The 27,680-nt window shown below is 54.3% G+C and overlaps 2 protein-coding genes across 3 annotated transcripts in view; both read left to right on the plus strand.

Annotated features, from left to right (window-relative positions):
• The window catches only part of LOC119091810 (excitatory amino acid transporter 2), a 41,019-nt gene extending 13,350 nt beyond the window's left edge, over window positions 1-27,669 (plus strand). Inside the window, exons 4-12 of one of the 2 annotated variants that reach the window (XM_037214695.1) lie at window positions 17,573-17,780; window positions 18,709-18,751; window positions 19,525-19,745; window positions 20,305-20,538; window positions 20,916-21,110; window positions 24,673-24,813; window positions 25,352-25,502; window positions 26,567-26,575; window positions 26,829-27,669. In XM_037214695.1, coding sequence (XP_037070590.1) covers window positions 17,573-17,780; window positions 18,709-18,751; window positions 19,525-19,745; window positions 20,305-20,538; window positions 20,916-21,110; window positions 24,673-24,813; window positions 25,352-25,502; window positions 26,567-26,575; window positions 26,829-26,918 — 1,292 coding nt within the window. In that variant the 3' untranslated portion in view covers window positions 26,919-27,669. The remainder of the gene's footprint in view (window positions 1-17,572; window positions 17,781-18,708; window positions 18,752-19,524; window positions 19,746-20,304; window positions 20,539-20,915; window positions 21,111-24,672; window positions 24,814-25,351; window positions 25,503-26,566; window positions 26,576-26,828) is intronic. The other variant, XM_037214696.1, reaches the window with a different exon arrangement.
• LOC119091811 (uncharacterized) lies at window positions 7,601-9,908 on the plus strand. Its single transcript, XM_037214698.1, has one exon. The coding sequence runs from the start codon at window positions 7,870-7,872 to the stop codon at window positions 8,290-8,292; it is 423 nt and encodes a 140-aa protein (XP_037070593.1). The 5' UTR covers window positions 7,601-7,869; the 3' UTR covers window positions 8,293-9,908.
• Window positions 27,670-27,680: the final 11 nt, after the last annotated feature.

The following is a 27,680-nucleotide window of genomic DNA, read 5'->3' on the forward strand; positions in this document are numbered from 1 at the left end:
GTGTGCACCCATCTAGCTGGGTGCCCCCTCGAAATTCGTTCTTCAATATCGCGATCAGTCCCTCAACTTTGAGCGTGCGCGCAGCTTATGATCACAATACACTGGTCGATTCTTTAATATGGCGCAAATAAGTACCTTTAATTAGCCAAATTTGGTAGATTGGACAACTTTCATCCTGCAGTCTTTCGTTGTGTCGTCCTTTGGTATTATTATGACGAAATGCCGGTACATAATGGCTAATGCTTGCAGTTCGCAACTTTGCTCGTTGCCGTTTCTACCCTGCCTTTATTTGCCTCAGCTTGCGCTTTTCCTCCATAAGATTCAGATGTAGGTCAAAATACCCAATATGACGTAATGTGATAAAACGGTTGTGGTCGTCATCGGGTTGAAATTTTGCGTGTGACCATTCTATTTCATTTTTCTCTTTTGTAATTTTATGCTCTCAGATCAATGCCTGAGCCACTTGGAAACATTTCATGCGATCAGTTGTGATAAAACTCCTCAGTCCACACCACATCATTAGTGACGCGGGTGACTGTGGATCCACTGTTTATGTGTGGAAGTGTGGCAGAGATTGGCGTACGTGAAAGGTCTATTTCTTTATAATTAGACGAAATAAAGGAGACAAATGTGTAGAAAGCTGCACCACATTGTCCGGACTCATCGGTGATTTTTTTAGTGGCAAAGAGCTTCGTTTTTAAGCTGTAGCAATTTTGCGAGGTTTTGTATCAACGCGGGAGGCAAGAGTGGTTGACTGATGACAGCGTTTTAGTTCATGAAATCACGGCCGAAGGCAGGGGGCAAAAGTGGATATATTTGATGTTTTTGTAATTTGTTCGCTTTCAAAAGCCGCTTTCATGGCCTCATATTGTTTGCTCGTTCTAGGAAAAAATAACTGGGGAAATGGTTGTTGGCGACCAAGGCAGCCACTTAAAGCACCCGTAATATCCTAATTACCGCCACCGCTCCGTAGGCTGGTGAGGGACTTATAGATACCGATAGCACACGTTCCACATGCAACGCATTGACTACAATGCATCGCCTTAAATGCAGCGCCGAGAGCTCGGCTGCTCTCCCACAGGCTGTCTGTGAGCGGGACATAAAATCCTTGGAGCGGGAGGCAAACGTCAGCGAGGGTGGCCGCCGCGCCAGGCAGCACTTACACAGGACTGTGGCGGCGCCGTACACCACTGGCCTCGCCGCCTGCCAGCACACTGTACCGCGGCACGCGGGGACCACGCACGTTCTGGTCGACTGGTGCCTGGTGCGTTGGGACAAGTGGGCTAGATTCTGGCTTTCCTTTGTAATCAGATTTTATTATTATATCATGTATACCTTTGTATGATAATTTTATACTCACTTAAGTTGCCTACACGTTTATGGAAGGGACTATTCCATATTTGTAGGGGGTTTCGAGCCGATTTAGCCATTTTCAAGACAATTTCCTGCAGTTAACAGTTAAGCCCTTTATGATGCTTCATTTACTATAGTTTTTGAACTAGCGCGTAAATGTGCGCAATTTTTTCGCGCTACCTTATTTGAAGACACCCAGAGATGGATGACGTCATTCCAACAAATCTCGCCTCCTCAATGGCCGTATTATGTTTAATGCCGAAACAAATATGGCCATTGGCTATTCCATGTGTGAAGTACGTCAACACGAACCGTCGCATCAGCTGACAGCAGTAACCAGTTTCATAAAGAGAGAAAGGAGTACAATTTCGGGCAGGGCCAGTAAGTTCGCAAGCTTTTACTTTGAATGCACTTGCTTGGGGTAATGAGTAGCTGGTAACTTTGTACTCCTACGCCGATAAATTTCCGCCACATGGTGTTTCACTTTAAAGGTCAATATTAAAAGAGCAAGTAATGACCATCTGGCAAGCATTATTGCAAATTATTGGACATTCAGATTGATGTCTTTCTCGCAATCCTGGTGGATTGTCGGTCTGGGAGCTAGAGATGCAGGCCCCCGTCCTCTCGTTCAGCAGCTGGACACGCCACCTGCAAGACATTAGCAGGTGTGGGCTATTTTGGAATTTGGAGAATACGTTCATGTTCAGGAGGCTGTCGTGGAGTGGTTTTACTGCGAAGAGGAGCACCGACTACGCAAACAAAAAAATGCATACTTGCGACACACATTGCAGCCTTTTGAAATTGGTGTTTCAAGTAAAACACCCTGCACTCAGAAAGTGAAATGAGTTGTTATCCTGTACTTGAGCAAACATCCATGGAGTTTCATGTACCTGTCTGATTTAACCATGGAGTAGAAATTCGATTCGAAGTGCTTATCATGGAGGAGCCGGCGCATGGCCAAGAGCGTAGGAGCAGAACGTTTCGACCAAGAATCGGCCAGCAGTGAAAATGGCTGAGCTATGACGTGATGTCAACAGATTTAGGACGGACTTTGTAGTTAGGGCGGACGTTGTGCGTATGTGTGAGGAAATCAGTACAACTGCAGTTCGTACGTTTACTTAAAAGACATCACCGAAATATGCCAAGAAATGCGGTGGATAAAGCTGGCAAGCCGGTATGAATCATCTTCTCCCCCCCCCCTCCATATTGCAGTTTCACGGTATTGTATTTTTCGCGTGACACAGACATGATGAAGATAACAAAATGTACAACGTAAGGCAAGAACAGTCACTGATTTTTAGTGAACATTTGTTGCTTATTCTTTGTTTGTTGCCTTTTGCCTACGTGCGTAGTGCAGATAAATTTATTAACGACACCTTTTGATATTTTTGAAATGTTTCTGGCTTAATCATGGGCCTGAAACATTGCCAGATCCAAATTGACTTGAGCGCTGCCATGGAAACGAAAGCACATATGCTCATTGAAATTACTTCAGGCTCGGCATTTTGCGGTCTACTTCGGGGGATTGCTGCCAGGTTCATCAACCGGCGTAAATACTAGGGAGTTATGCCGCGATTACTTCGGCCAGCCGGAAGTAAGAAGTAACTTCTCGTTCCCAAACATTTGGGCGGTCCTTCTAGTTGTGATGGACATGAGGATGGTAATTAAATCACTTAAGAATAGCGCTGAAACGGAGCATGCGTCTGGAAATAAAAAGCATGGTATCACGGAAACAGTTGCAAGAACACCACGGGAAAGGACCCGAATACGGGCATATAACGATGGTGGAGTTTTCACTGGCATGAATTTACAAGCCGACTCGCGTCGAATCGAAGAACTACAAGTTAGTTGGTCCGTCCGCTATAGTGGCATCCCAGCATAGCTAGTCTGCTAGCGACCAGGAGGCCATAAAAACGTTCCATGACGCAATCAAACGATAGCGTATTGAGAGCATATTTACTCAACAGTGCAAGCTTGTTATCTAAAGCAGTCTCTCGCAGTTGAAAGTATGCCAATACATATGAGTCAATTATATGAGTTTTTCCATCATATCGGATGTTTACCTCAATGTCTTCAAAGGCGGACATTTCCTTTGATGATGAATATCGTTTTATCATATGGTTATAAGGTTTGATTAGCGATTATGCGGTTTTTTGGCGACCCACGTTTTTTATAGGAAAGAAAGATGATCGTATCTACATATTACCGCCATCATGATACATATATGATCAAAGTACGGCATTAGGTTAGAACAGAACATTCGTTTCTGACCGGGGACAAACTCTCCCCTTTAAGGTGGTCGTTATTTGGGTGGGTCAGCTATGCTCACTCCAGCACTTTCATCGAGCGCAGCCGTCGTCACTGAAGATAAATGGGACTCCGTCGCGCAGCCGTCGACTCTACGGTAATCCGATCGTTGGCGTGGGGAGAGTCTCAGAATCCCGCCGGCGCCGTGAATGGCCGCCCTCGTCGGTGGTGCCGGACTCGGCGGGGCACTGTCACGGCAGCTGTCACTGACTGATTTGTATCTGAAATTAAGCTGTTTGCCTTGCGGCCGCGACGCGCACCTGTGCCAACGTCAACAGAGGGCCGTCTGGCGGTCAAGCTGACGCGCTACGGCATCGGGGTTATCGCCCCGAAGCCGGCCGACCCCGTCGGCGGGCGACCCTGCCAGGCCCCGTTAGTCGGGCGGCTCCCACGAGCTGGGAGGTGACGCTGCCGGCTGACTATCTTGGCACGACTTTGGCCCGGCGCGTCCTCCAGATCGAGCGCACCTGTCAGGACGAGCGCGATCCGGTTGTGTCTGTCATTGTCACCGTGTGGCCTGCCAGGCGGCCCACGCCCGTCATTGTGGCCCGGTCAGTTACCGGCGGTCTTCCAGGGGGACACGCGTATGTAGTGAACCCGACGTGACTCCCTCTGGCGGTGTCACGCGTGGGCCACACCTACCCCACCTGGGTTCGGTTCAGTTGCCTGCCGCCTGTCAGCCAGGTGGCCGGCCTGTCGGGCAGACTGGGCGGGGCGTGGCCCGGTGCGGCTTGGCAGTCTCCCGACGGCAGTGCCACGCGGACGTGATGTCACGACCCAACATAGTTCAGTTGACCTACGATCGTAACCCGGTGCATCTCGGCAGTCTCCCGACGGCGTGCCACGCGGACGTGGTGTCACGACCCAAGATAGTTCAGTTGACCTACGATCGCAACCCGGTGCATCTGGGCTGTCTCCCGACGGTGTGCCGCGCGGACGTGGTGCCATGACCCAGCATAATTAATTTGACCTACGAGCGCGTCTTAGGTGGGCCGCACGCCGACACCTGTCAAGACCAGGTGCGTTTCAGCTGTTTTTCGGCGGTCTTCTAGGCAGACCTCAGCCTTCATGACCTGCTGTGGTCTAGTCGTCCCCCGCGGCGTCCCGGGCGGACCGCACCGGCCATGGCTGTCGCGGTGCAGCCGCCCCCGTCCCCGGCGGCGTCTCAGGTGGGCCGTACCTGTCAGGTAGGGCGTGGTGCGGTGGCCAACGTCACGAGCCGTGCCAAATCGCCTGGCTCGCGCCCGACCGTCGTAGCCGGGCAGAAATAGCCGGGCCGCGGTCCGTGACACTCGGCCCCTCGCATCGCCGGGCCGCTCGGGTGACCGCCGCTGACTGAGCCCACCCGCAGCCGGCCAGCTCTCGCCCCGCCAGCTCCACCCCGGCCGAAGGCGGGAGCACCTCCTGATGCGCCTCACAGCGCGCTGTTCAGTGGGTTGTTCGGCGCCGTGCTGCAGGATAGTCTGGGCTCTTGAGTAAGCATTATTGTTGTATGTCCAGATATAAATTTGGTGTATTTGTGGGTATTTAAACCTACGTCATCTCCGTTATGTCATCCAAGGAAGTGCGATGGCCTGGCTTATCTTGGCACCCATAATCTTTGTTTACGGGCGAGGCTGTGGCCCACCAGAACCTGGCCTGGCCCGGCACCGCAGTCGCGCTTTCTGGTATATCGTATCATATCTTTGCATATCTTTCTATATCTGTATCATATTTTTGCCGCCACCGCCGCCGCAGCTTTATGCAGCTTTTGGCAGCAAGAAACGCTTTCCTTAAAGCTGTGATGCATCATTTAAAGATGCTTGCTTACATTGCGTTTCATCATGTGGGATTTAAGTTTTATTACATTTTATGATTTTTGTACTTTATTCATTATTATATATTTCCTGCCGAATTCCTTTTGGAAAATTAGGGCATTTCCCATTCAGTTAGCATGGACAACGTACAATTTGCTGAATGCCAGGAAGCTGCACGCCGTGGGCCGAAACCGGGCACAGATTTCGACGACCCGAATCGCAATGATACGAAATGAGTCATCTGACTGTGGAGAGAGTAGACAAACTGTGAATGTGGGCCACACCCTAGTGTGCAGTCGGTCACACGCACTCGAGCGCGGATCCACAGATCCACCAATTTTCCAGGCGGTTTGAAGGACTGCTGTCAGATCCCCACAACCGGAGCAGACAAGACGTGACACTGTCCGCGCCACGTGGGTGAATGCACCATTGGCTTAACATTGATTGGGTGTCAACGCTGTCCGACGCACAGGTGCACCAATCATATACGCCGAGATGATATATATATATATATATATATATATATATATATATATATATATATGCGTATGTCATCTTTTCTAAACCGGTCCTCGAATACGATACGTTGTGTCCTAAACCAAGGGAGGGGCTTGGCTATGAAAACCACACAACGCTTAGCCCAGTTCACTGCGACAAGCATCTGGTCAAAACAGCTGCGGTTTTTGCAAACTTTTGGCCACAGTCAACAAATACATGAATATTTTCGCCATCATAATGCCGTTGACTGAAATAGCCGTGCCCAGCCAGGCTCCTAGGTAGCCGGTTTTCTGTGTTTCACATGACAAAAAATCATGAGGGTTTGGATTAAAGAAACGGATAACTGATCGTAATCTGCGAACATGCGACTGACGGTTATTCATAAGTAAGCCTCTTTGCCCGCTAACCTCTGATGAAAGAACATTATTTGCATTATAAAAATTGAAAGCTGACGCCTGCTGCCACCTTGTTCGTCCCACCTCGCACAAGGAATCCAGTGGTGCGCTGTGGTGCACATCCAGTGGTGCACAGTGGTGCACATCCAGTGGCGCTACAGTGGTGCACATCCTAGTGGTGCATTCGTTTCGATAGACGCTTTTGCTGCAGCGAATTTATCGCCAAACATTTACTGCTTTGCAACTGCGCCTATAAATGGACATAGAATATCGCCTGTCGGCATTATGACGGTGCCTCAGATTCCAGGCATTAAAGAGTGGACGATCTGCGTCATACAACCATTTCACCAATAACTGAACTCTGAAGTACCGTCTGAACTTACAGAAGCATTCAACACCTGGTTTGGCATGAAGGGCATGGCTGCACACTCCACATCCCTTCCCTACAAATCCGCACGGCACCCGGGACTGTGACGACGATGACGACAGCCCCGAGGACATCTGGGAGTCAGACGTGAACCACTGCTCGGGCACCGCAACACCCGATCGGTGCGCTCCTCAGACGCGGCGGCGTCCATACGAGAAAACAAGCCCCCGTGGGACACCAGCGGCTGATTCCCGTGCAGCTGCTCGCGGCAGCTGGAAAGCCCTGGTCATAAATCAGTGCCCGCCTGGCGTAGTCTGTGAGTCACCGGAAATTTCAGGCGAGGCATTCCGCCGCACTGGCAGCTGCACGGAGTTATTATCAAATCACTAACCCGGGCCGCAGCATTCACTGCGGTCATGTGACACGTCTGTACTACGTACTCCGGCAGTTAGAACGCTGCAACGTGTACTACGTAAACCGTGGCGAAATCAGCTGTGCCAGCGCGCTTTCAGTATGTGGAACAAAACTACTTGCAGGTGAGGTTTACGATCAGGCTGGTACGTCTCACCATCAACAGGAACCATGGCAGGTGACGAACGTCACCGAAGGCTGCCGATACTTGATGCTCCTGTATCTTATTACATACGGCTATATGTATACGTACTGTGTGTTAGCTTGGACGCGTTCGACGCCCAGCGTTTGTAGGCTGCCTTTTCCGAGCGCGGTCCACTGGGAGTCCGCCTCGCCGACGCCCATCTGGCTGCTGGCGCTGCCGGGGAACCCCCGAGTTCGGGCCGCGTCGGCTCGGGCTTTCCAGCGGGTGGCTGGAGCTGGGATTTCAGACCGTTACGCCCGCCGCGCTCGGCTATATGAGCCGCACCGGCTGTGGCAGCCGCAGTTCAGACCATTGCAGCTGTGGAGATGGTGCCTGTCGGCCGTGCGCTGACGCTGGTCCTGCTGGCCTGCTGTTGCTGCGCGACGCTGGCGCAGCAGCGGCAACGCTCCGCGATCGCGCAGCCGCTCGCGCAGCAGCAGCGCGCAGCGTAGCCGGTCGACCCGGGGCCGAACGAACCGGACCGGCAGCTCGGAGGAGCAGCTTGAGTGCGTGCTGGACAAGCCGGAGGCGCTCTCGCACTGTGTGAAGGCGCTGTTGATGGACAAGCGGGCCGAGGTGGCGAGCAAGGCTGACCCGCTGACGCTCCCGAACAAAGACGGCGACCTGAGCTTCTGGGACGGCACGCTGACTGGCCTCTCGTGCTACGAAATCGAGCACCTGGCGCTGACGTTCCCAGCCGAGCAGCAAATCGCCGTCGATGCCCGGATTTCCTGGCCCAACCTCGCCGCCGTTGTTTCGGCGCGCTTCAAGAAGTGCATTCGGGTGATCTTCAAGATGTGCGCCTCCGTGTCGGCGCGGCCGACGGTGCGGATCGCGAAGACGGTCGGCACGTTGAAGACGACGCTAACGGTACGTGGCCATCAGAACGGCACGTTCACCGTCACGCCGTCCAACACCGCCGTTGACTTCGACTTTTCCTCTCCTGACATCTCTGCCAACATCCAGTCGCCCGTCGCCTAAGTTCTTCAACCGTGTCTTCGGCGACCCGGCTAGTCCGCTCGTGAGGAAGCTGGCCCTCAAACACTGGTTTAAGAACAAGGAAGACTTGACGAAGGACGCCGCCGAAGAGCTGGACAAGGCCATCGTCAAGAATCTAGCCCTGTCGCTGCAAGAGCTGCTGCAGGGCGGCGCGTCCCAGGGCGGCTCGCGCGTCAAGTCAACCCCGAAATCCTACAGCGTGCGGTCCGGCACGTGCCGGAGGAGCTCCGGCGGTGGAAGGCGGTCATCCAGCAGGGGCGAGAGGCGCTCCTCCAACGGCGGCAGGCGGCGGGCGAACGTGCGGGGCGGGCGCGGCCGCTAGACAGCTATATCGCCCGGAGATCCGTCTTCGGCCGCTGTCCGAAGCCTTTCGAAGACAGTGTTCGATCATCTATGATGAGCTGTTAGAATACGTGTTATCATATGTATGTTAATAGTACGTGGCTGTGACTTGTTTGATGTCGATATCTTGATTTGACATGAAGGCACTCGTGGACGAGGAACATGGATTCCCGGAGGTATGAGCCACCATTTGCATTGTGTAATGGCGTCATTTCGAAAAGCACGCGGCAGTGATAGGATCTGTGGCTATTGGAATGAAAATGAATGAATTCCAGTATCAGGACGGCATTCGCTAGAGACATCGAAAGTATGACTTCTGTCTAATTGCTCTGTTCCAGTTTTACCGCAACACCCGAGATGTGTTCCAGCTTCTAGATTACAAATGCTTGCGTATCGACGATGTGAATCTGACAGGTTCTATACAGATATTAGCTTTCGACACGCCGTTTGAATTAAACTGTAAGGCATTATGCAGTTGATAAATACATGAAAGAACTTCCAGGCAGCAACAAGCATGTGCTTGAATATTTCGCCTTTTTAACACGATCAGGGGCCTGTATAAATTAAGATTTGATAAAGGTGAGCTTAGATTTGGACTCCCTAGATTCATTACTGAATAAAGCGGGTAAGTTGGAAACCAACGATTCCTCTCAGTTGTATGTTCCGTAAAGCTTTTACGGCCGGCGGCCAGAACGTGTCAGACACAAGAGGCGCAGTAGATCTGGAAAAAAGGGAGCATCACATTGACTCGGCCTTCAACAGACCGATGAATCATCGGTTTCATGTTACACCTTCAAACGTCCATGTCGAGAGCTAGTCGCTGTCAAGGCCGGAACAATGTCAGTAGAGAAGCGTCACATTGCTCATTAAAGGAAGCACGCCACCTTTTGTACTTGCCGCTTATCGTCAGATCAGGAGGGTCCGATTTGATCAGTTATACAAGTTTTATCGGAGTCCTTCTGAAACGCGCAGAATATCTTTTTTGAATCAGCAGCTCGGGCGGAAGAAATCTTATTGGGCTCCCCGCTCACCACTACCAAAGCAAAACATTTCATTGGCCTTGCTTTCAACGTGTGTGTTCGGTAGTGTTTACAATGCACTGAGTGTTCAAAATGTCTGTACGTTGAGTTCTACGTAAGCTTAAAACACTCTACTTGGGAAAAAAGACTTGCAAATAAAAGACACGTATCACGCAAACTCAACGAAAGGTTGTACTTGGGCTCTTATCTCCCCCATTTGACGTTAAGCACAGCGGCTCTTTTCGAAGTGCACTTTGGCTTTGAGAAATAGTGTACCGCATGCTCTATATTTTGTAGCAGGAGATGGGACTTCCAGCCGCATTACGTCAGAGCGGGCAGCTGCGCGCCCTTTTGGCGCGCGTGACGCAGTTATGACGTGGCCTGCAGCTCTCGCGGTCATCGCCCACAGCCGATGATTCTGCGCGTCACTTGAGCTGCATTCATCGCAACGGGGTACGACTGAACAGCTTGAGGCGAACCCGCGTGTTGTCTGTTCAGAGCCACCGCTAAGACTGATCTTGGTCCTTCTCGCATAGTTGGTCCTGAAAATGTTGCCCGTCTTACTGCGCATCTGAGAGGCAGCTCAGCTTCTTCCGTTTGGAGCTTTTCCAGTCCGTTCATCGGCCATGGCACGGCTCCTTACCGCCTGTGTTAAGGACGTGGTTCTGGGTCTAGTCCCGTCCTACCGTCCTAGATAGTTACCGGCCGATATCGCGCATCTCAGTGATCTCCAAACCTATGGAGATGCTGCCCCTTGATGAGCTTAGTCGTCATTTGTACCAAACGAGTGGTGGTCGGTTTTGTGGAGCGGTGAGGGACGCCTGAAGCAACCATCCTTGTGGAAGAGACTGCGCAGTGGTGTGTCAGTCGGGGCTCACCAGTCTTCCGCTAATCCAGATGCTTGGAAATAGTTGTAAACACTTCGCCAGTTTCTGGCACGCTGGCCTTGTTGTGTGTGTTGCCGAACACCTGTCTGTGCGGAGCTGGGCTCTCCCGGCAGCCTGGTGTTCACCTCTGCCAGCGAGCGTAATGTTTGGCGGTCAGCGGACGGCGGTCAGTTTCCCGCCTCACTACACAGCGTTCGTCAGTGAGTGATGTTGTCACTCCAACTTGCGAATGTGTTTCTGGTACGTCCCACGACCAACAGAACCATGACAGGTGACGAGCGTGAACGAAGGCTGCCGATAGTTGGTGCTACCGTATCTTATCACATACGACTATATGTACACGCACCGTGTATTAGCTTATGCGCGTTCGACGCCCAGCGTTGGTAGACTGCCTATCCGAGCGTGGTCCACGGAAAGTCCGCTTCCCCGGCGCCCATCTGGCTTCTGGTGCTGCTGGGGAGCCCCCGAGTTCGGGCCGCGCCGGATCGGGTTTTCCAACGGGTGGCTGGAGCCTTCGGCCACGGGCTGGGATTTCAGATCGCCACGCTGGCCGCGCTCGGCTATATGAGCCGCGCCGGCTGCGCGCCGGCCGCGCAGTTCAGACCATCGCGGCTGTGGAGATGGCGCCAATCGGCCGTGCGTTGACGCTGGTCCTACTCGCCTGCTGTTGCTGCGCGACGTTGGCGCGGCAGCGGCACCGCTCCTCGACGCGCAGCCGCTCGCGCGGCAGCAGCGTGCAGCGCAGCCGGTCGACCCGGGACCGAACGAACCGGAGCGGCAGCTCGGAGGAGCAGCTTGAGTGCGTGCTGGACAAGCCAGAAGCGCTCTCTCACTGCGTGAAGGCGCTGTTGATGGACAAGAGGGCTGAAGTGGCGCGCGAAGCCGACCCGCTGACGCTCCCCAACAAGAGGGGTGACCTGAGCTTCTGGGACGGCACGCTAATCGGCCTCTCGTGCTACGAAATCGAGCACCTGGAGCTGACGTTCCCAGCTGAGCAGCAAATCGCCGTCGATGCCCGGATCTCCTGGCCCAACCTCGCCGCCGTTGTTTCGGCGCGCTTCAAGAAGTGCATTCGGGTGATCTTCAAGATGTGCGCCTCCGTGTCGGCGCGGCCGACGGTGCGGATTGCGAAGACGGTCGGCACGTTGAAGACGACGCTAACGGTACGTGGCCATCAGAACGGCACGTTCACCGTCACGCCGTCCAACACCGCCGTTGACTTCGGCTTCTCCTCTCCTGACATCACTGCTAACATCCAGTCGCCCGTCGCCAAGTTCTTCAACCGTGTCTTCGGCGACCCGGCTAGTCCGCTCGTGAAGAGGCTGGCTCTCAAACACTGGTTTGAAAACAAGGAAGGCTTGACGAAGGACGCCGCCGAAGAGCTGGACAAGGCCATCGTCAAGAATCTAGCCCTGTCGCTGCAAGAGCTGCTGCAGGGCGGCGCGTCCCAGGACGGTACGGGCGTCAAGTCAGCCCCGAAATCCTACAGCGTGCGGTCCGGCACGTGCCGGAACAGCTTCGGCAGTAACAGGTGGTTGCTCAGCGTGGGCAGCAGACGATCCTCAAGCAGAACCGGGGGGCGGCCCTTCACCAGGGGCGGGAGGCGGTCCTCCAACGGCGGCGGGCGGCGGGCGAGCGTGCGGAGCGGGCGCGGCCGCTAGACAGCTATATCGGCCGGAGGTCCACCTCCGGCCACTGTCCGGAGCCTTTCAAATGCAGTGTTCGAACATCTGCGATGAGCTGGTAGAATACGTGTCACCAGATGTATGTTAATGTGTGTGGCTGTGGCTTGCTTGATGTCGATATTTTGAGTTGACATGAAGATACTCGTGGACGAGGAACATGGATCCCCGAATTTGAAAATAAGCCACCATTTGCATAATGGATTGAGTGGTTTCAAAAAGCACTCGGCAGCGATAGCATCTATAACTATTTGAACAGGAATGAATGAATTCCTGTATCACGACGGCATTCGCTAGAGACATCGAAAGTATGACTGCTGTCTAATTGTTCTGTTCATGTTTTACTGCAACACCCGCGATGCGTCCCAGCTTCTAGTTCACAGATGCTTGCATATCGACAATGTGAATCCGAAGGCTCCTACACATATATTGGCTTTCGGCATGCGTTTCCAATTACATTGTAAGGCATTATGCGAGTGATGAATATATAAATAACTTTCAGGTTGCAGCAAGCTTGTGTTTGAATGCGTCGCCTTTTAGACCCGATCACGGGGTCCGTCCAAATTGACATTTGATAAAGTCGAGGTTGGATTTCGGCTCCCTAGATTTATTACTGAATAAAGCGGGCAAGTTGGAAACGAACGATCCCTCTCAGTGGTATGTTCCGTGAGGGTTTTTTACGGCCGGCTGCCAGTATGTGTCAGGCGCAAGAGGCGCAGCAGATCTGGAATAGAGGGAGCATCATATTGACTCGGCCTTCAACAGACCGACGAATCATCGGTTCCATCGTACACCTTCAAATATATATGTCGAGAGCTAGTCGCTGTCGAGACCGGAACAATTTCAGTAGAGAAGCGTCACATTGCTCGTTAAGGGGATCATGCCACCTTTTGTACTTTTCGCTTATTGTAAGGTCAGGGGCATCCGATTTTATCAGTTATACAATTTTAGCGGAATCCTTTTGAATAGCTCAGAATGTTGATTTGAATTAGCACCTCGGGCGGGAGAAATACCATTGGGCTCCCTGCTCACCACTATGAAAGCAAAACATTTCGTTCGCCTTGCTTCCAACGTGTGTGCTCGGTACTGTTTACAATGCACTTAGTCATCAAAATGTATGTACAGTGACTGCAACGAAAGCTTGAAACACTCTGCTTAGGAAAAAAGATATGCAAACAAAAGATTTAACACGCAAAGTCAACGAAGCGTTGTACTTCGGCTCTTAACTCTCCCATTTGGCATTAGGCAGGCGGATCATTTCGAAGCGCACTTTGGCTTTGGGAAACATAGTACCGCACACTCTACATTTTGTAGCAGGAGATGGGACTTATACCCGCATTACGTGGGGGTGGGCAGCTGCGCGTCTTTTTGGCGCGCGTGGGGCACTTATGACGTGGCCTGCAGCTCTCGCGGTCATCGCCCACAGCCGATGATTCTGCGTGTCACTTGAGCTCCATTCATCGCAATGGGGGTACGACTGAACAGTTTGAGGTGAACCCGCACGTTGTCTATTCGGAGCCACCGCTAAGACTGATCGTAGCCCTTCTGGCATAGTCGGTTCTGAGGAGTTTGCTCGTCTTATTGCGCATCTGAGGCGTAGTTCAGCACCTTCTGCTTGGAGCTTTTCCAGTCCATTCATCGGTCATGGCACGGCTCCTTACCGCCTGTGGTAAGGACGCGGTTCTGGTCCCGTCCTCTCCTGAGGACGTGGTCTGGACGTGGTCTGGTCCCGTCCTGACGTCCTAGATAATTATTGATCGATCTCCCTCGGGTCTCCAGACCTATGGAGATGCTGCTCCTTGATGAGCTTAAGACATAATTTGTACCAAACGAGTGGTGGTCGGTTTTGTTGAGTGACGAGGGACGCCTGAAGCAACCGTCGTTGTGGAAAAGGCTTTGCAGTGGTATGACAGTCGGTGCTCGCCAGTCTGCCGCTAATCCAGATGCTTGGAAATACTTGTAGATACTTCGCCAGTCTCTAGCACGCTGGCCTTGTTGTGTGTGCTGCCGAGCACCTGTCTGTGCGGAGCTGGGCTCTCCCGGCAGCCTGGTGTTCATCTCTGCCAGCGAGCGTGATATTTGCTGGCCAGCGGCCGGCGGTCAGTTTCCCGCTTCATACACAGCGTTCGCCAGGAAGTGACGTTGTCACTCCAACTTGCGAATGTGGTTCTGTTTCCAATCATTGGACAGCTGGACCTCATCTGGACCTGGACCTGTACGGGCAACAGCTGCCCGTGCGTGCTCAGACCGAGCATCTTGGTGTGGTGCTCGATCCGGAGCCGCGCGGTGGGTCCCACGTGGACGACCGTCTGTGCCGTGCGCGTAATTCATTTTACGCTCTGGCACCAGCCGGTCTGCCGGCTAGCGCCAGGGTCTCTGAATGCCGAGTCTCTGCCCTCCGGCCAGGAGAGAGCCTTCCTGTAACGCACCATCGCGGTCCCGGCTGTTCTTTCGGGAGCGCACTAATAGTACGCATACGCCCAATGACCGTAGCGGACACTGGGCGTATGAAGGTCTGACAGGTATCTACCTTAATCTGCCTTAAAAGCAGCAGTTGGAATGCCGCGGCGAGCGCACAACTTAGCCCTTCCCAGGGTTCTGCGTGTTCCGCAAATACGGATGAGGCTCGGGTTGCTGCACTGAGAAAGTTCAGCAGCCTGTTTCCCTCTTCACATCACTTGCATCGAGCGGTTTTGAGGCCTCTGGCCTTTCTCGTATACCTCCCGGGTCACCTAGCCGGAAACTCTTCCGTATCTGCGTTTTTGCTCTGTGGTCAACATTGAAACTATGTTTGAATATATACATATATATATATATATATATATATATATATATATATATATAACGCAGGACGGTAAATAAATGATGACAATGTGAAATTAATGGACTGGCTCGAACGTCAACAAATGCGCCTCTCAGTAACTGGCTTTCGCCGCCCGCTGCGCCAATCAAAAATGTTTATTTATACAGTCATCCATGCAGGTAGAGGCGCAACTCTTAAACCCGCAAGCCCGTAATGTGCGAGTTAAAACAGCGCAAAAGGAACGTCTCTAGTCCATAACAGCTGAGGATGGCGTTTAGCGGATTTTGTCGCACGACGGGATACACTCTGGGGCTACCGAGAAATAAAAAAAAACGTGGGACCAGGGGCTGCACTTTATACTTTCAGGAACCTGATCGCCCAACGGTGGCCTAGGCCACACCCCAAATGCTTTTATTAGCCCCCTCGGTACATATGAGCAAAGATGGAATACTGGGCCAAATGAATGCATGGAAACTGTCTGAACTATTGGAAACCACTTGGACGCATCACCATTAGTATCATGCTCAATTTGCGTCCCCTGTAGTCGCCAATAAGCACCGAATATTTTTGTCATGACATCTTCTTCATATGTCAGGTGGTCTGGAGATGTTTGACAGGTTTTTCACAAATAACGCCCGAACTGGGGTAAAAAACAATGGATTACAAAATGCGGCAACTTTTAAAAGTACAGGAGAGCCCACGTAAAAGTTGACCCTGTTTCCTCAAAAGGGGCAACAAGTGTGCGCATTTGTCGTATTCTTTTTTATTTGTCTATTCGTATTTACAGTCGTGGTCGTGGTGGTTATTAGTTGGCAACTGAATGGTACAACACGATCAGCGGCAACGGTAGTCATCAATGATTCATTTCTGAAATTTACTAATTGTACACCATTCTTAGCTTTTCGCAAAACGACAACTTGACATCGCCTTGCAATGGGTAGTCATTTCTCTGCCCCAGAGCAATTTTGAAACCTACCAAATAAAGTGAGGCGGCTGGAATTAGGTAAGAATTCAAGTTTTGGGCGTACGCTTGGCCGATCTTTTCGGCTCAGCCCCGACGGGTTTTAGACATAGACACCCCTGACAGTGCCCGAAAGCCAACCCCTTCAAGTGTGATCACTTTTGGCAGTGCAAGAAGCCGTGAGCTTTGTTGTTTCTTGTAATGAGCCTCTCAGCCTTGGCGCCTAAGGCTCTTGGGCGGCGGCTGTTGACAAGTAAGACGTGGCCCCTTCCAATACTGACATACAGGGCCTGCTGGAGAGCAGCCGAGTTTATCATTCCCCGAATTCTGTATTTCGCCGCTATACTGCCCCACTGAAAACGTGGGTGGAATTCCCAGGGTATTTGTGTGCTCACCCCGGTCTTCCGCCGGCCCGGCGGACCAGGGTTTGTGCGCTCGTCGCCGACCGGGCGGCGTGACCTAAATTCTGAATTGCTGGCGGCGGCGATGACAACCACGGCGCTGGTCCGCAGCCAAACTGGGCTTTTTGCGCAGCTACTACTTGGCTTCCGGATGCAGCCGCCGTACGCTTCGTGCCGAATGGTGATCTGTCCTGGCACGGCGCCAGCACGTTCTGAAATGCTTCGGTCGTTTGAATGGAGTACTTGTTAACCGTATTTGCTTCTTACCTGGTGCTGAATGTGACGTTGTGTGCTCTACATAGCAGGCCGTATTCTTTGACGCATTTGTTGATGCTTGTTGCAAGACTTGAATCTCAGCCTCTCTTATTGCAATTTATCGCGATATGAACGGGATGTCACTTATGTAGACCAAATTGTGTGTAGGTATCGCGACCTGCGATTGTTGAAGTAATATGCTTGAAACTGATCCCGAAGTTGAGCACTTTTCCTGGGTATAAAACGGGATTGGTCGCCCGGCTGCTGTGTGCCGTTCGGGGCAGTGTTGGAAACAGCTCCGAGCACGATGACCCGGAACTGGAATAGATTTGATTGGTGTGGGAGCGGATGTTTGCTCAGCGGTCAGGAAACGTAGCTTTTTCAACTGCCTTATCTTTACCAATTCCTTATGTAACTGACCTTCAACATGTTCATGGAAGCCAGGAGACGCGGTATTTCGAGGAAAATATGCTTTACTTTGTCAAGGTTGAATGCTAAGTGACAGTTTTTCACGCGACGGATGGTGATGTGACTCAAATGTCTCTTTCCTGGAATATTCCCTTTCCCTTGTATTTTAAGATCAGATACTCCCCGCTCTCCCAAATATGCACTGAAAGTTTGTGTACGAACTTTTCTCCCGCGAAAAAAGGCAAGCCATGCTTTCTTCCATACATGTCACACCAGTTTCAGATCAGATTGTGCCAACAAGATCTGAGCAATGGACGAAATGCCTCCATTGATCTGAACCGCGACTCGGGCCAGATATTCAGCCGGGTTCGCGTGCCCCGCCCCCCGCTCGCACCTCTTCCGCAGCGCGCACCTGATTCACCCGGCCAGCTATGTCCCGACTGCCCGACGGGACCGCGGCACCGCTCGTCCGTCCCCTCGTCTCACAGAGCCTCTCCCCGGCAGGATCGGCCAGCCTGAACGCGCGCATGAACGGCAAGATCGCCATGCGCACCGTCGTCTACTTCGTGCTGACGTCGCTGCTGAACGCCGTGCTGGGCATCCTGCTGGTGGTGGCCATCCACCCAGGCGACCCGAGCATGCGCAGCGCCATCCAGCAGAGCGACCAGAGCCGGCGCGCCAACATCATGGACGGGCTGCTGGACCTGGGCAGGTCAGTGGTCGTCTGCAGCCGCTCCGTTCCGCGGTCGGCGCGCGGTCCCTCCCCCTCCCTCCCCGCCTCTCCCCCCCCCCCCCCCCCATTCGGCTGTGCGGCGAGCTGAGCGTATGCCGGATATATGCACGGCGATGATGCGTGTGGAGGGCAGTGGGTTTGCTGGTGATGCTGGTCTCACCGGTGTATGGCTTTGTCCAGGAGGTTGGCCAACCTCCGTGATTACAGAGATGCACGGGAGCGGTTTTGGTCATGCCGCCGCCACTCATATGGGTCGCCCGCCCGGAGAATGCCGGTCATGAGCTCTACCGGAATTAGTGCGAGTTAGGACTGCGAACACAATATTCACTGCATGAACAAACATGCACACTGACTGCGTGAAACAGGCGCCTTTTCTCCGACTGAGAGGCAACCCGTCGTTGGTTTTTAGCGCAAACCAGTCACGCTTGCGGCAGACAGCTAGAACCCTTGGGAACGCATACGCTGCATCACTTTCACAAAACGTTGCCTCCTCTGCCTGGGCACTCAGGTTCAGTCACCTCGTCCGCGTCGTGGCCTGTTTCCCGTTGCCTGTCGTGGGACTTGCTGCGTTGGGGAGCCGATTCCAAATCACGAGATGACGTTCTCATCAGCGGTTCGACGTCGGGGCCAGTGTGGTCGCGTTGGGTCGGGTCGAGTCGGGTCAGGTCAGTTCAGGCCTGGTCAGGTCAGGTCAGGTCAGGTCAGATCAGAGCAGGGCAAGTGGGGTCGGGTCGGGTTGGATCGAGTCGGGTCGGGTCGGGTCGGGTCGGGTCGGGTCGGGTCGGGTCGGGTCGGGTCGGGTCGGGCGAGGGGTCGTCGCTCCTTCTCCCGCGCGTCGGTCCACCTGGTGCTATGTGCGATACGTCGACGTCGTCGTCACCGTTACCTCGGAGATTCTCTTTTTCAGAAACGTCTTCCCAGACAATCTGTTCCAAGCCTCTTTCGAGCAGGTACTTACTTGAGTCGGTAGTCGGTAATCCATGACGCCTTTGGAAGAGCTGAGTAGATTGTGCTCAGTTACATGTGGCGAGGAAGGTGTTCCCCATTCGGTTGTTCCTGTGTTCGGGCCCCCGTCAAGAAATGGCATCTGCATGTTCCCACCTTGACAGTGCCCTGTAAAAACGCGGATCCATAATCTTTCGATGTTCATGTCTGAAAATTTCGTTTCCCTTTGCACCCCCCTTCCAGCGACTGGTGCCGTCAACCCTGATTTGAAATGTGTATGTTGTACTCTGTATATTTCTTCGGGGCCTCCCAATATATGCGCGCTCATCAAGATGTACTCAACCGCCCATTGCGAACCACGAATTCAAACTTAAATGTCGGAGAAAATCGAGCTGTTGGTCCGGAATACTAGTTTTGATAGAGTTTCTAGTATCTATGCGCACTGTGGCTCCCTTCACACAGGCCAAGTCACGTTGGTGTACTAATACATCCTGAATGCCATCTGGTTCTTTCAGGCACTGAATTAACTTCTGAAATTAAGTGAAGCATCCCATAGGGAGTCACTTCGTTCTCGCATTCTGTTTCGCATCATACATGTCATCCTGCTTCATCCTGTGGCGCAAATATAGCCACTGAACTTTTCACGCTGAGCCCATTTACCAGATAAACTTTTCCAGCGACTTAAATGCGTGATAACAATGCATCCAAGACAGGTCGTTGACCCCAACTAGGTCGTGCTGGAACTGTTTGGCTGACTAGCATGCAACTGTATCCCTAGACTCAGACGATATACAAACCGGTGGAGGGGGCCAATCTGACGGAAGCGCTGTTACAACGCTCCGTCGAGTACCGACCGGGAACGAACACCCTCGGTATCATCTTCTTCTGTATCGTCTTCGGCACCGTGCTGGGAACTCTGGGCGAGAAGGCCCGCAACGTCATCCAGTTCTTCAGTGTCATCGATGAGGTCGTCATGAAAATGGTGTCCGGCATCATGTGGTGAGCTTCGGCGGGCGTGACGTCAGACGAAGGAGCGGATGGGTACACCCCTATTTCTGTTTTTATTTTTCCTATGGCTCTCTCTCTCTCTCTCTCTCTCTCTCTCTCTCTCTCTCTCTCTCTCTCTCTCTCTCTCTCTCTCTCTCTCTCTCTCTCTCTCTCTCTCTCTCTCTCTCTCTCTCTCTCTCTCTCTCTCTCTCTCTCTCTCTCTCTCTCTCTCGCTCTCCAAACGTACATGCACTTGTACGATATTTATTAAAGCGCTCCAGAACAGCACTATGTTCGCTGACCTTGCAAAAAAACAAACAAAATGGATCACCTCGCCTAGTATACGACTCACCGCTGTCCATATCCGCCGTGTCTCCCCCTGACTGTAAGTGGGAGCCCCCACATCCTCCTCTCATCCCACAGCTCCCTATAGGTGTCCCTCACGTCTCTTCCGTCGCTGCCGATAGGCTCCGAACCTCTCGCTCTCCTACTACAATCTTCATTCTGTGCACTCCGTGACTCATCTCTCCTCCAGATGTCAGCATGAGCCCCACGCCCCACTGTCTGGCAGGTGCTCCCCACTCGGTATAGCCTCCATCATCTGCGGCAAAATGCTGGCCGTGAACAACCTGGGTCTGATCATGGAGCAGCTGGGCCTGTTCATCGGCACCGTGGTGGTCGGCGTCTTCATCTACCAGCTGATCATCATGCAGCTCATCTACCTGGCCGTAGTGCGCAAGAACCCGTGGCCGTTCTTCTGGGAGATGCGCGAGGCCTGGCTGACCGTCTTCGCAACGGCCTCCACGTGAGTCGCGATCTGCTGCCGAGGACCTTCGTCCGGAGTCCGAGACCGCCCGCATGGAGTCCGACCACCACTGGGACCCCTAGCTCTCCAGCAGGCCAACGGCAGATACACGGATGTTATTTTGATGCGAGGTGATAGTTACCGCGCCGATCGGTGGCGACCGGTCGCAGCTTAGAGACGTTGTCGGAACCGGCGATAAAGCGCGGGAGGGGAGGGGGGGGGGGGAGGAGAAGAGTTCCACTTACTGAGTGAGCTGCTGGGTTGTACAGGTTAGTCCTTCCCCGAGCCACCGGCCCGCAGAGCGGTGTCACGCGCGGGGCCGGCCGCGTGTGTCTCGCTCCCGCTACCAGAGCTGACGGTCGGCCGCGGCTCCCCAGCGCCGCCACACTGCCCATCTCGCTGAAGTGCGTCGAGGAGAAGGCCAAGGTGGACCGCCGCGTGAGCCGCTTCGTCCTGCCGATCGGCGCCACCGTCAACATGGACGGCACCGCCCTCTTCGTCTCCGTCGCCTCCATCTTCATCGCGCAGATGAACAACATGACGCTCAACATCGGAAACCTGGTCACCGTCGCGTAAGTGCTGTGCCGACGCGCGTCGAGCTGACGCCAGCCTAGAGCCGCGCCGCGTCGAGCTGACGCTGGCCCAGAGCCGAGCCGCGTCGAGCTGACGCCGGCCCAGAGCCGAGCCGCGTCGAGCTGACGCCGGCCCAGAGTCGAGCCGCGTCGAGCTGACGCTGGCCCAGAGCCGAGCCGCGTCGAGCTGACGCCGGCCCAGAGCCGAGCCGAGGCTCTAGTCCGTGGGTCGCCTGGGACGGACGCCGGCTGCGGCTGGTAGGCGTAAGCTGTGCCTGCTTGACGGAAAAGTTAAGAAGAGGCATTAACACAACAGTTGGAATAGTTGTTCGGGCTACGGTCCTCGTCGGGTGTGTTGGCGTCGTTACAACGTTTCGGCCGCACCTCGGGGGGACCTAGTTCTTTCGATCAGCTGAGTGGTAGTGCGCTGGATTCATCATCAGAAGACCCGGTTCGCATCTCAGCAGTGCCAAGAAGAAAATTTGGGTTGTTCACGCACATGGCTGAAAGCCCAACAACATCCACTCCTTCTCACGGCTCAATAACCGCCTGGGTGGCTGGTTGAATACGACGCCGTCGTTTTAAGATTTGAATTTCAACGACCGTCCTTGCGACTTCAACCTGACCTTCATACCTGACCCAAGGTTAATGGAATTAATCCTAACTTAAACTTGACCATTTGTCTAAGGAAACCATCTCAAAGATGTATGGCTTTGTCTAACACCGCTGTCGCATCGGATTGAACGAGGCTCTAGGAATTGCCGCCGCTGACAGCCATGGCCCGAGTTAGAGCCTGTCATAGGTCAGCAAACGCACTAGGTAAATCCAATTTTCTAACATCAAACGATTAACTATGTAATCGGCTACAGCTCTGAAAAGTTTAGTGGGGCTATGCCGCGCCGTTCGGAAGCTATTTTGGAAAACCTTCGGGAGTCAAATGGATTCCCTACCCGAGCGCGTCTTAATGCATCTGATGACGGCCCGAGCATTGACTGGCTGAAACACTGTATAGATACTTACACACCAAATGAGGACGAAAGTCCGAACCAGGAATAGAGTTTCGTAAAATTAGCTGGCGGGGAAAGGGGGCTGAAATGTGATAAATTGCAAAACTTACCCCTAAAATTTGACCAGAAACGGGGTTCTCTTCGGCATTGGCCCACTTTTTTCTCAAAATTTAAGGGGCTAGGACTCAAGAAGGGGGGGGGGGGCGGCTCCCGACTAAATAGAAAACTACACCCGTGGTCCGAACAGTACTCCATCCGTAAGCTGCATCCGCACCTGACCTGGCGGGAACGAGCTAGTGGAAACTCTAACCAGCCCCTGCCATGAGCACCCGAGGCACACGCGGAGCTTTAATCCATTCAGCGCCGAGCAGTGAACCCCATTTCCCATCGATCACTGGCACTAATTAGCTCTGTTTGAAGAGGCCGTCGGATATTTTGATCGTTGAGGTGCTCATTGCCTCGGAGCACGTGCTCTCCGCCGGAGCGCGGCTCGGCTTGGGGTTGGCTTCCGCTGGGCCTTGGTCGTTCGCTGCTGGTATCCGTGTCATACATTTTGCGGTGACGTCCCCCGCGGCTGAAGGCTCAAACTGCGGTTCACACGCTCGGCGTGCTCGCGAGTTACCGAATTATCAGCAGCTGCTTAGCTGCGTCGTCAAAGGGGGGCGGGTCGATGTACACCTGCTGAGAAGGCGGTGCACGGCAGGTCTGGCCAGCCGACAGGCAAGTGGGTCCCGGGTCCCGCGCCAGCCAGTGGCACAGCGCCGGACCCGGTCTGGTGCTTCATCTCAGGGCTGGTGCAGCGTATCAGGGCTGGTGCTGTGTGTCAGGGTTGGTGCAGTGTGACAGGGCTGGTGTTGTGTGTCAGGACTGGTGCTGTGTGTCAGTGATGGTGCAGTGTATCAGGGTTGGTGCTGTGTGTCAGAGTTGGTGCTGTGTGACAGTGATGGTGCATTGTGTCAGGACCGGTGCTGTGTGTCAGGGAGGATGCTGTGCGTCAGTGTTGGTCAGGGCTGGTGCAGTGTGTCAGTGATGGTGCAGTGTGTCAGGGCTGGTGCCGTGTGTCATGGCGGGCGTGGTGTGTCAGAGCTGGTGCTGTGTGTCTGGACTGGTTGTCAGTTGGGTTGTCAGAACTGGTTCTCAATGTCAGAGCTAGAGTACCGCATACCTGGGCCGCTACTGCGTGCCCGTGATGGTACCGTATGTTAGAGCTGGTATGTGGTTAGGAGCTAGTGCTGTTCGTTGGGCCGGTGCCATGTGTCGAAGATGGTCCTGTGTGGTGGTGCTAGTCTCGTGTGTCGGGACCGGTGTCGTGTATTGGGCCGTTGCCGTATATGGGGCCGGTGCAGTATGTCGGGGCTATTGTGTGTCGGGGCGTGTGCTATGTGTCGGGTCTGGTGCTGCGTGTCAATGCGTGTGCTGTGTGTCGGAACTGCTGCCGTCTGTCGGAACTGTTACCATGTATCGGGGCTGGTCCCATGTGTCGAGGCCGGTGTCGTCTGTGGGGGCTGTTGCCGTGTGTCGGGGCGTGTGCTGCGTCAGGGCTGGTGCTGCGTGTCAATGCGTGTGCTGTGTGTCGGAACTGCTGCCGTCTGTCGGAACTGTTGCCGTGTGTCGGGCCTGTTACCATGTGTCGAGGCCGGTGCCGTCTGTCGGGCTGTTGTTATGTGTCGAGGCCGGTGCCGTCTGTCGGGGCTGTTGCCATGTGTCGGCGCGGCCGACAATCCCAGTGGGCGGCGCGGCGAGGTGGCCGCCATATGAGCCCCGTCGCCGCCATCGCCTGCCTGGACAAAATCGATGCCAGATGCCGTCAGCCCTGCCTGATAACGGCTCAGCCTGCCGTCCCCGCTCGGTTGGACGGCCGTCCGGTCCAGGCCCGAGGGATCAAGCCCATGCCGCGTGCGCGGTGCAGTCCACAGCTGTTCATGATGAAAGGCAAAGCCGACACCGACTGCATATTTTTTTAGTTTCGAAGTGTCTCAGGCGTGGAAGAGATTGGACCTAGGAACATAGCTTTCCGGTTTCATATTTCGTCAAACGAGCTCAGAAGCTTTTTTCCAGCCATCTGAAACGTCAGACACCTGAATTGTTGCAGCTTTTTATATTTTCATTAGGAAGTTAAGCGCTATGATCTCAGACATTTTATTGCTGCAAGAACCACCCATGACACTTGTCTCAACCATGGGCCCGTGTTCGGGCGAAAATGTTATAAATTCTGCAGGATATAGAGAGTGCTTCGACAATGACTCCCTGTCACTGAGATGGCCAATCTTAGCTTATCTCTGGATGCCGTTTTCGGGGTCCGCCAACGCCAACAGCAGGCCGGATATTCGACTTATCACGCATGCATGCGGCTTCAACCGTGCGAATAAACGGTTACAACCGTCACGCATGTCCCCGCAACTGTCCACGCCCAACTAACATTCCGTTTCAACTTGTACACGAGTTCCCTCGGCAACGGAGCGCGTAATCTGATCACGGCGTCACCGGTGCGCGACGCCGGCGGTGACCGCCCACCTGGGCTCAGCTGATGGCCCCGGGCCTGGGCGTGCCCGCAGCCTGACGGCGACGGCGGCCAGCGTGGCGTCCGCCAGCGTGCCCTCGGCGGCGCTCGTGCTGATGGTGGTGGTGCTGCAGGCGATCGAGGCGCCCATCCCGGACGTCTCCCTGCTGTTCGCCGTCGACTGGCTGGTGGACAGGTGAGGCGCCGTCGATGGCGTTCGGGGGCTGCTGGCCGGGCAGACGTTGCCGGCGCCCGGCGGCTGACGGACAGCCGGATTGCGTGCCGCTGCCGCTAGCCGCTCTAGCGAAAGTTCGTGCTGGATCTTAAGCGATGCGCCGCGGCGCATCGATGGCTACTTGCCACACAACCGGCTCGGCGGGCAGCGCGCCCTGTGAGCTCCTTTGGACCGGAGTGCTGTGGGGAGTGCCGTTGCAGTGAGGCAGCTGTGTAATCTGCCGGTAGCGTGCTCTCAATTGATGGGGATTTAACTGACTTCCTGCGAAGGCCACATGCCACCTTCTGGCCGCCGCTAACCGCTGGCGAGTCGTCTCCGCTCACATGCGGCTTAAAACTCAACATTTCACATGGCAACAACGGCCGAACCCATCATTTCAGCCGATAACGTCCCAGGATAATGGATACAGGAGCCCCAATGCCGCCCGTTTTGCCGCTAACGGCAGTGGCACTCTGTCGGGAGCGGCGGCACGGTGCTGAGGCAGCTGCGCTGCGCGCAGGTTCCGCTCCACCAACAACTGCATCGGGGACTGCTACACGGCGGCGATCGTGGCGCACCTGAGCCGCGCCGAGCTGAGCGACCTGCGCTCCGACACCACCAGCGACGCGCCCGACGCTGTCTCGATCGAGGACGGCGAGCAGAGCCCGCTGGTGAGCCGCGCCCGGCGCACGGACGGGTCCGCGGCACGGGCCGAGCCGCGGCGCCCCCCGCTTACCAAACGGTGCCATTCCGGCACCCCCACTCTCATGTACACACTCACCCACAGACTCAGATGGGTCGAGGGATGCGTACACTCGGCGACATCGCTGCCGGCACACAGCATCGCTCTCTGCTTCCCAAACACGTACGACCAGCATAGCGAAGGAAGGAAGTCATCTTGACTCAGTCCTGGAGCGAGGGTTGCCGCCATTGCCTCGCTTTGCAGTTGGAACTGGCGCCCAGACACCATCTGCGGTTCCTGACCCCGATCAAAGTCAAACGCAATGGTAAACAAAGGGGCGACTGCAGTTACGTGGTGGCCCACGAGGGCATATGCTGCCCTTAAAAAATGTATCATGTACGCCATGTTCGTAAGTCCTGTTAACTATACACAATTCGGGGTGGGCAAGTAAACTGAAACAGATCGAGAACTTGCGATGTTTTACGCTTAGCAACAAATTTCGCGTGCTTGTGCCGCGCTCAACAGGACCTTTAAGTGGCAATTGCTAGATTATGGTTCTCGTGGCAATATCCTGTATAAGCCCCTGTTCATGGTTTTCAATTTTATTAAACTGGTTTTCGTGGCGTGGTTTGGGAAAGTACACGACAAGCAGGGTATTTTTGTATGCCTCCTAAGTCACCACCTAAGTAGTTTCACACCACGTAGTATCTCGTTCAACAGTCCCCTGCTGGTTGAACAGATGACAGTTCAGCAGATCAGCTTCACAGGCACAGTTCAACAGTTCGGCCCCCGACTTTGTCCCAGACAGGACAGTGGAAGTGTCTGTGTGTGTGTTCGCATCTGCTTGGACGTTGCCACCCCAGCGCGGGGCCTCCTTGCTCTCTCACCCGACACATCCCCCGACCTACCAACACGATAACCACATCGGCGTAAAACTAATTGCAAGGCGGGATCATACACCATGTTTTGCGTCAGTTCCCTGGTGTAGCCTGAGCTCGTAAGGCGTGGTGGTTAACACGGTCTGACGCCTTTTCATTTCGCCCTGCTGCGCAGTTCCAGGCTGTAAGTACCCACCAACATAGATTAATTAGTTCCGATTTCGGTACCGGTGACGCACGCCGCATATCCCCAGACGCAGTCGATCCGGGTTTTCCGTCGATACCGCGGTGATATGGCATACTTCATCAGCCAGATTAATCCGAGCGTAAATCGTTATATCGACGAAAGACAGGTACGAGGCCTTGCTGTTTGCCTCATCGTATACCGCGAGACCAGATGGCTTCCGTGTGGAATGACTCATCGACGTCGATTTCAGGACAAGCCGAAGGTCAACGGGCCCGCCAAAGTGGAGGTGGTCCAGGAGAAGCAGGGCGGCGCCCCCCTCGCCAACGGCTTCGACATGTAGCACGTGACGTCGCACGGGCGGCGGCGCGCCGGCCGGCCGGCGGTAGCGGAGTGCCGCCCTGGCCGGGCGTCGTCGCAGCTGCTGCAGGGCGACTGCCGGCCGTGGTTGCCCACCGCAACCCGCTCTGTTTACCCCAGTTAGACGGCGTTTAGTCTAATGCTCCTCGCGTGACGAAGAGGGCGGAGAGATGGCGGTAGTTATCCGGCGGCGACCGACGGGGTGGCCGTCCCGCAGTGGTCAGAGCTTTCTGTGATTGGTATACGCTGTGCGCCCCGTAGCGGGCGAGAATCCGACGCCAGCGCTGTTCTCCCTTCGTGTCGGTGCGCGGCGTCGTGACAAGCGCTTTATCGGTGTTGTTAGAAGATGTCGGCTTGCGCATCTTGCTGCGCTCAGTGATAGCGAAATCCATACCACTTGTAGACAAAAGCAGTGTCATACGCGGATTTTGGCGATCTATTTACGCCGTTTCCATCAGACAGTCTCGTAGTTCTCGCATGTATCGCCAGGCTCTGTGTTGCGCGCATAGACGTCACAGGGACACACACGTGCACTTGCCCAGTTTTCGAACTTACAGTCTTCCCCAGCACACACACGCGAACTCGGGTGATGCGCAGATGGCGCGCCCTGTTCAGCGTCCATCAGGCCCGCGGCTTGCGTCCCATGTGCGCGCACTTGGGGGCCGCCATGGCATCTGTTCTGTCACGCGTGCGCGCGCAGAGAACCACCGAGTCAATACACGGCGCGGACACAGGCAGTGGACTT

The sequence above is a fragment of the Pollicipes pollicipes genome, unplaced genomic scaffold (assembly GCF_011947565.3).
Source record: "Pollicipes pollicipes isolate AB1234 unplaced genomic scaffold, Ppol_2.1 Scaffold_3447;HRSCAF=4054_pilon_pilon_pilon, whole genome shotgun sequence".
Lineage (NCBI taxonomy): Eukaryota > Metazoa > Arthropoda > Thecostraca > Pollicipedomorpha > Pollicipedidae > Pollicipes > Pollicipes pollicipes.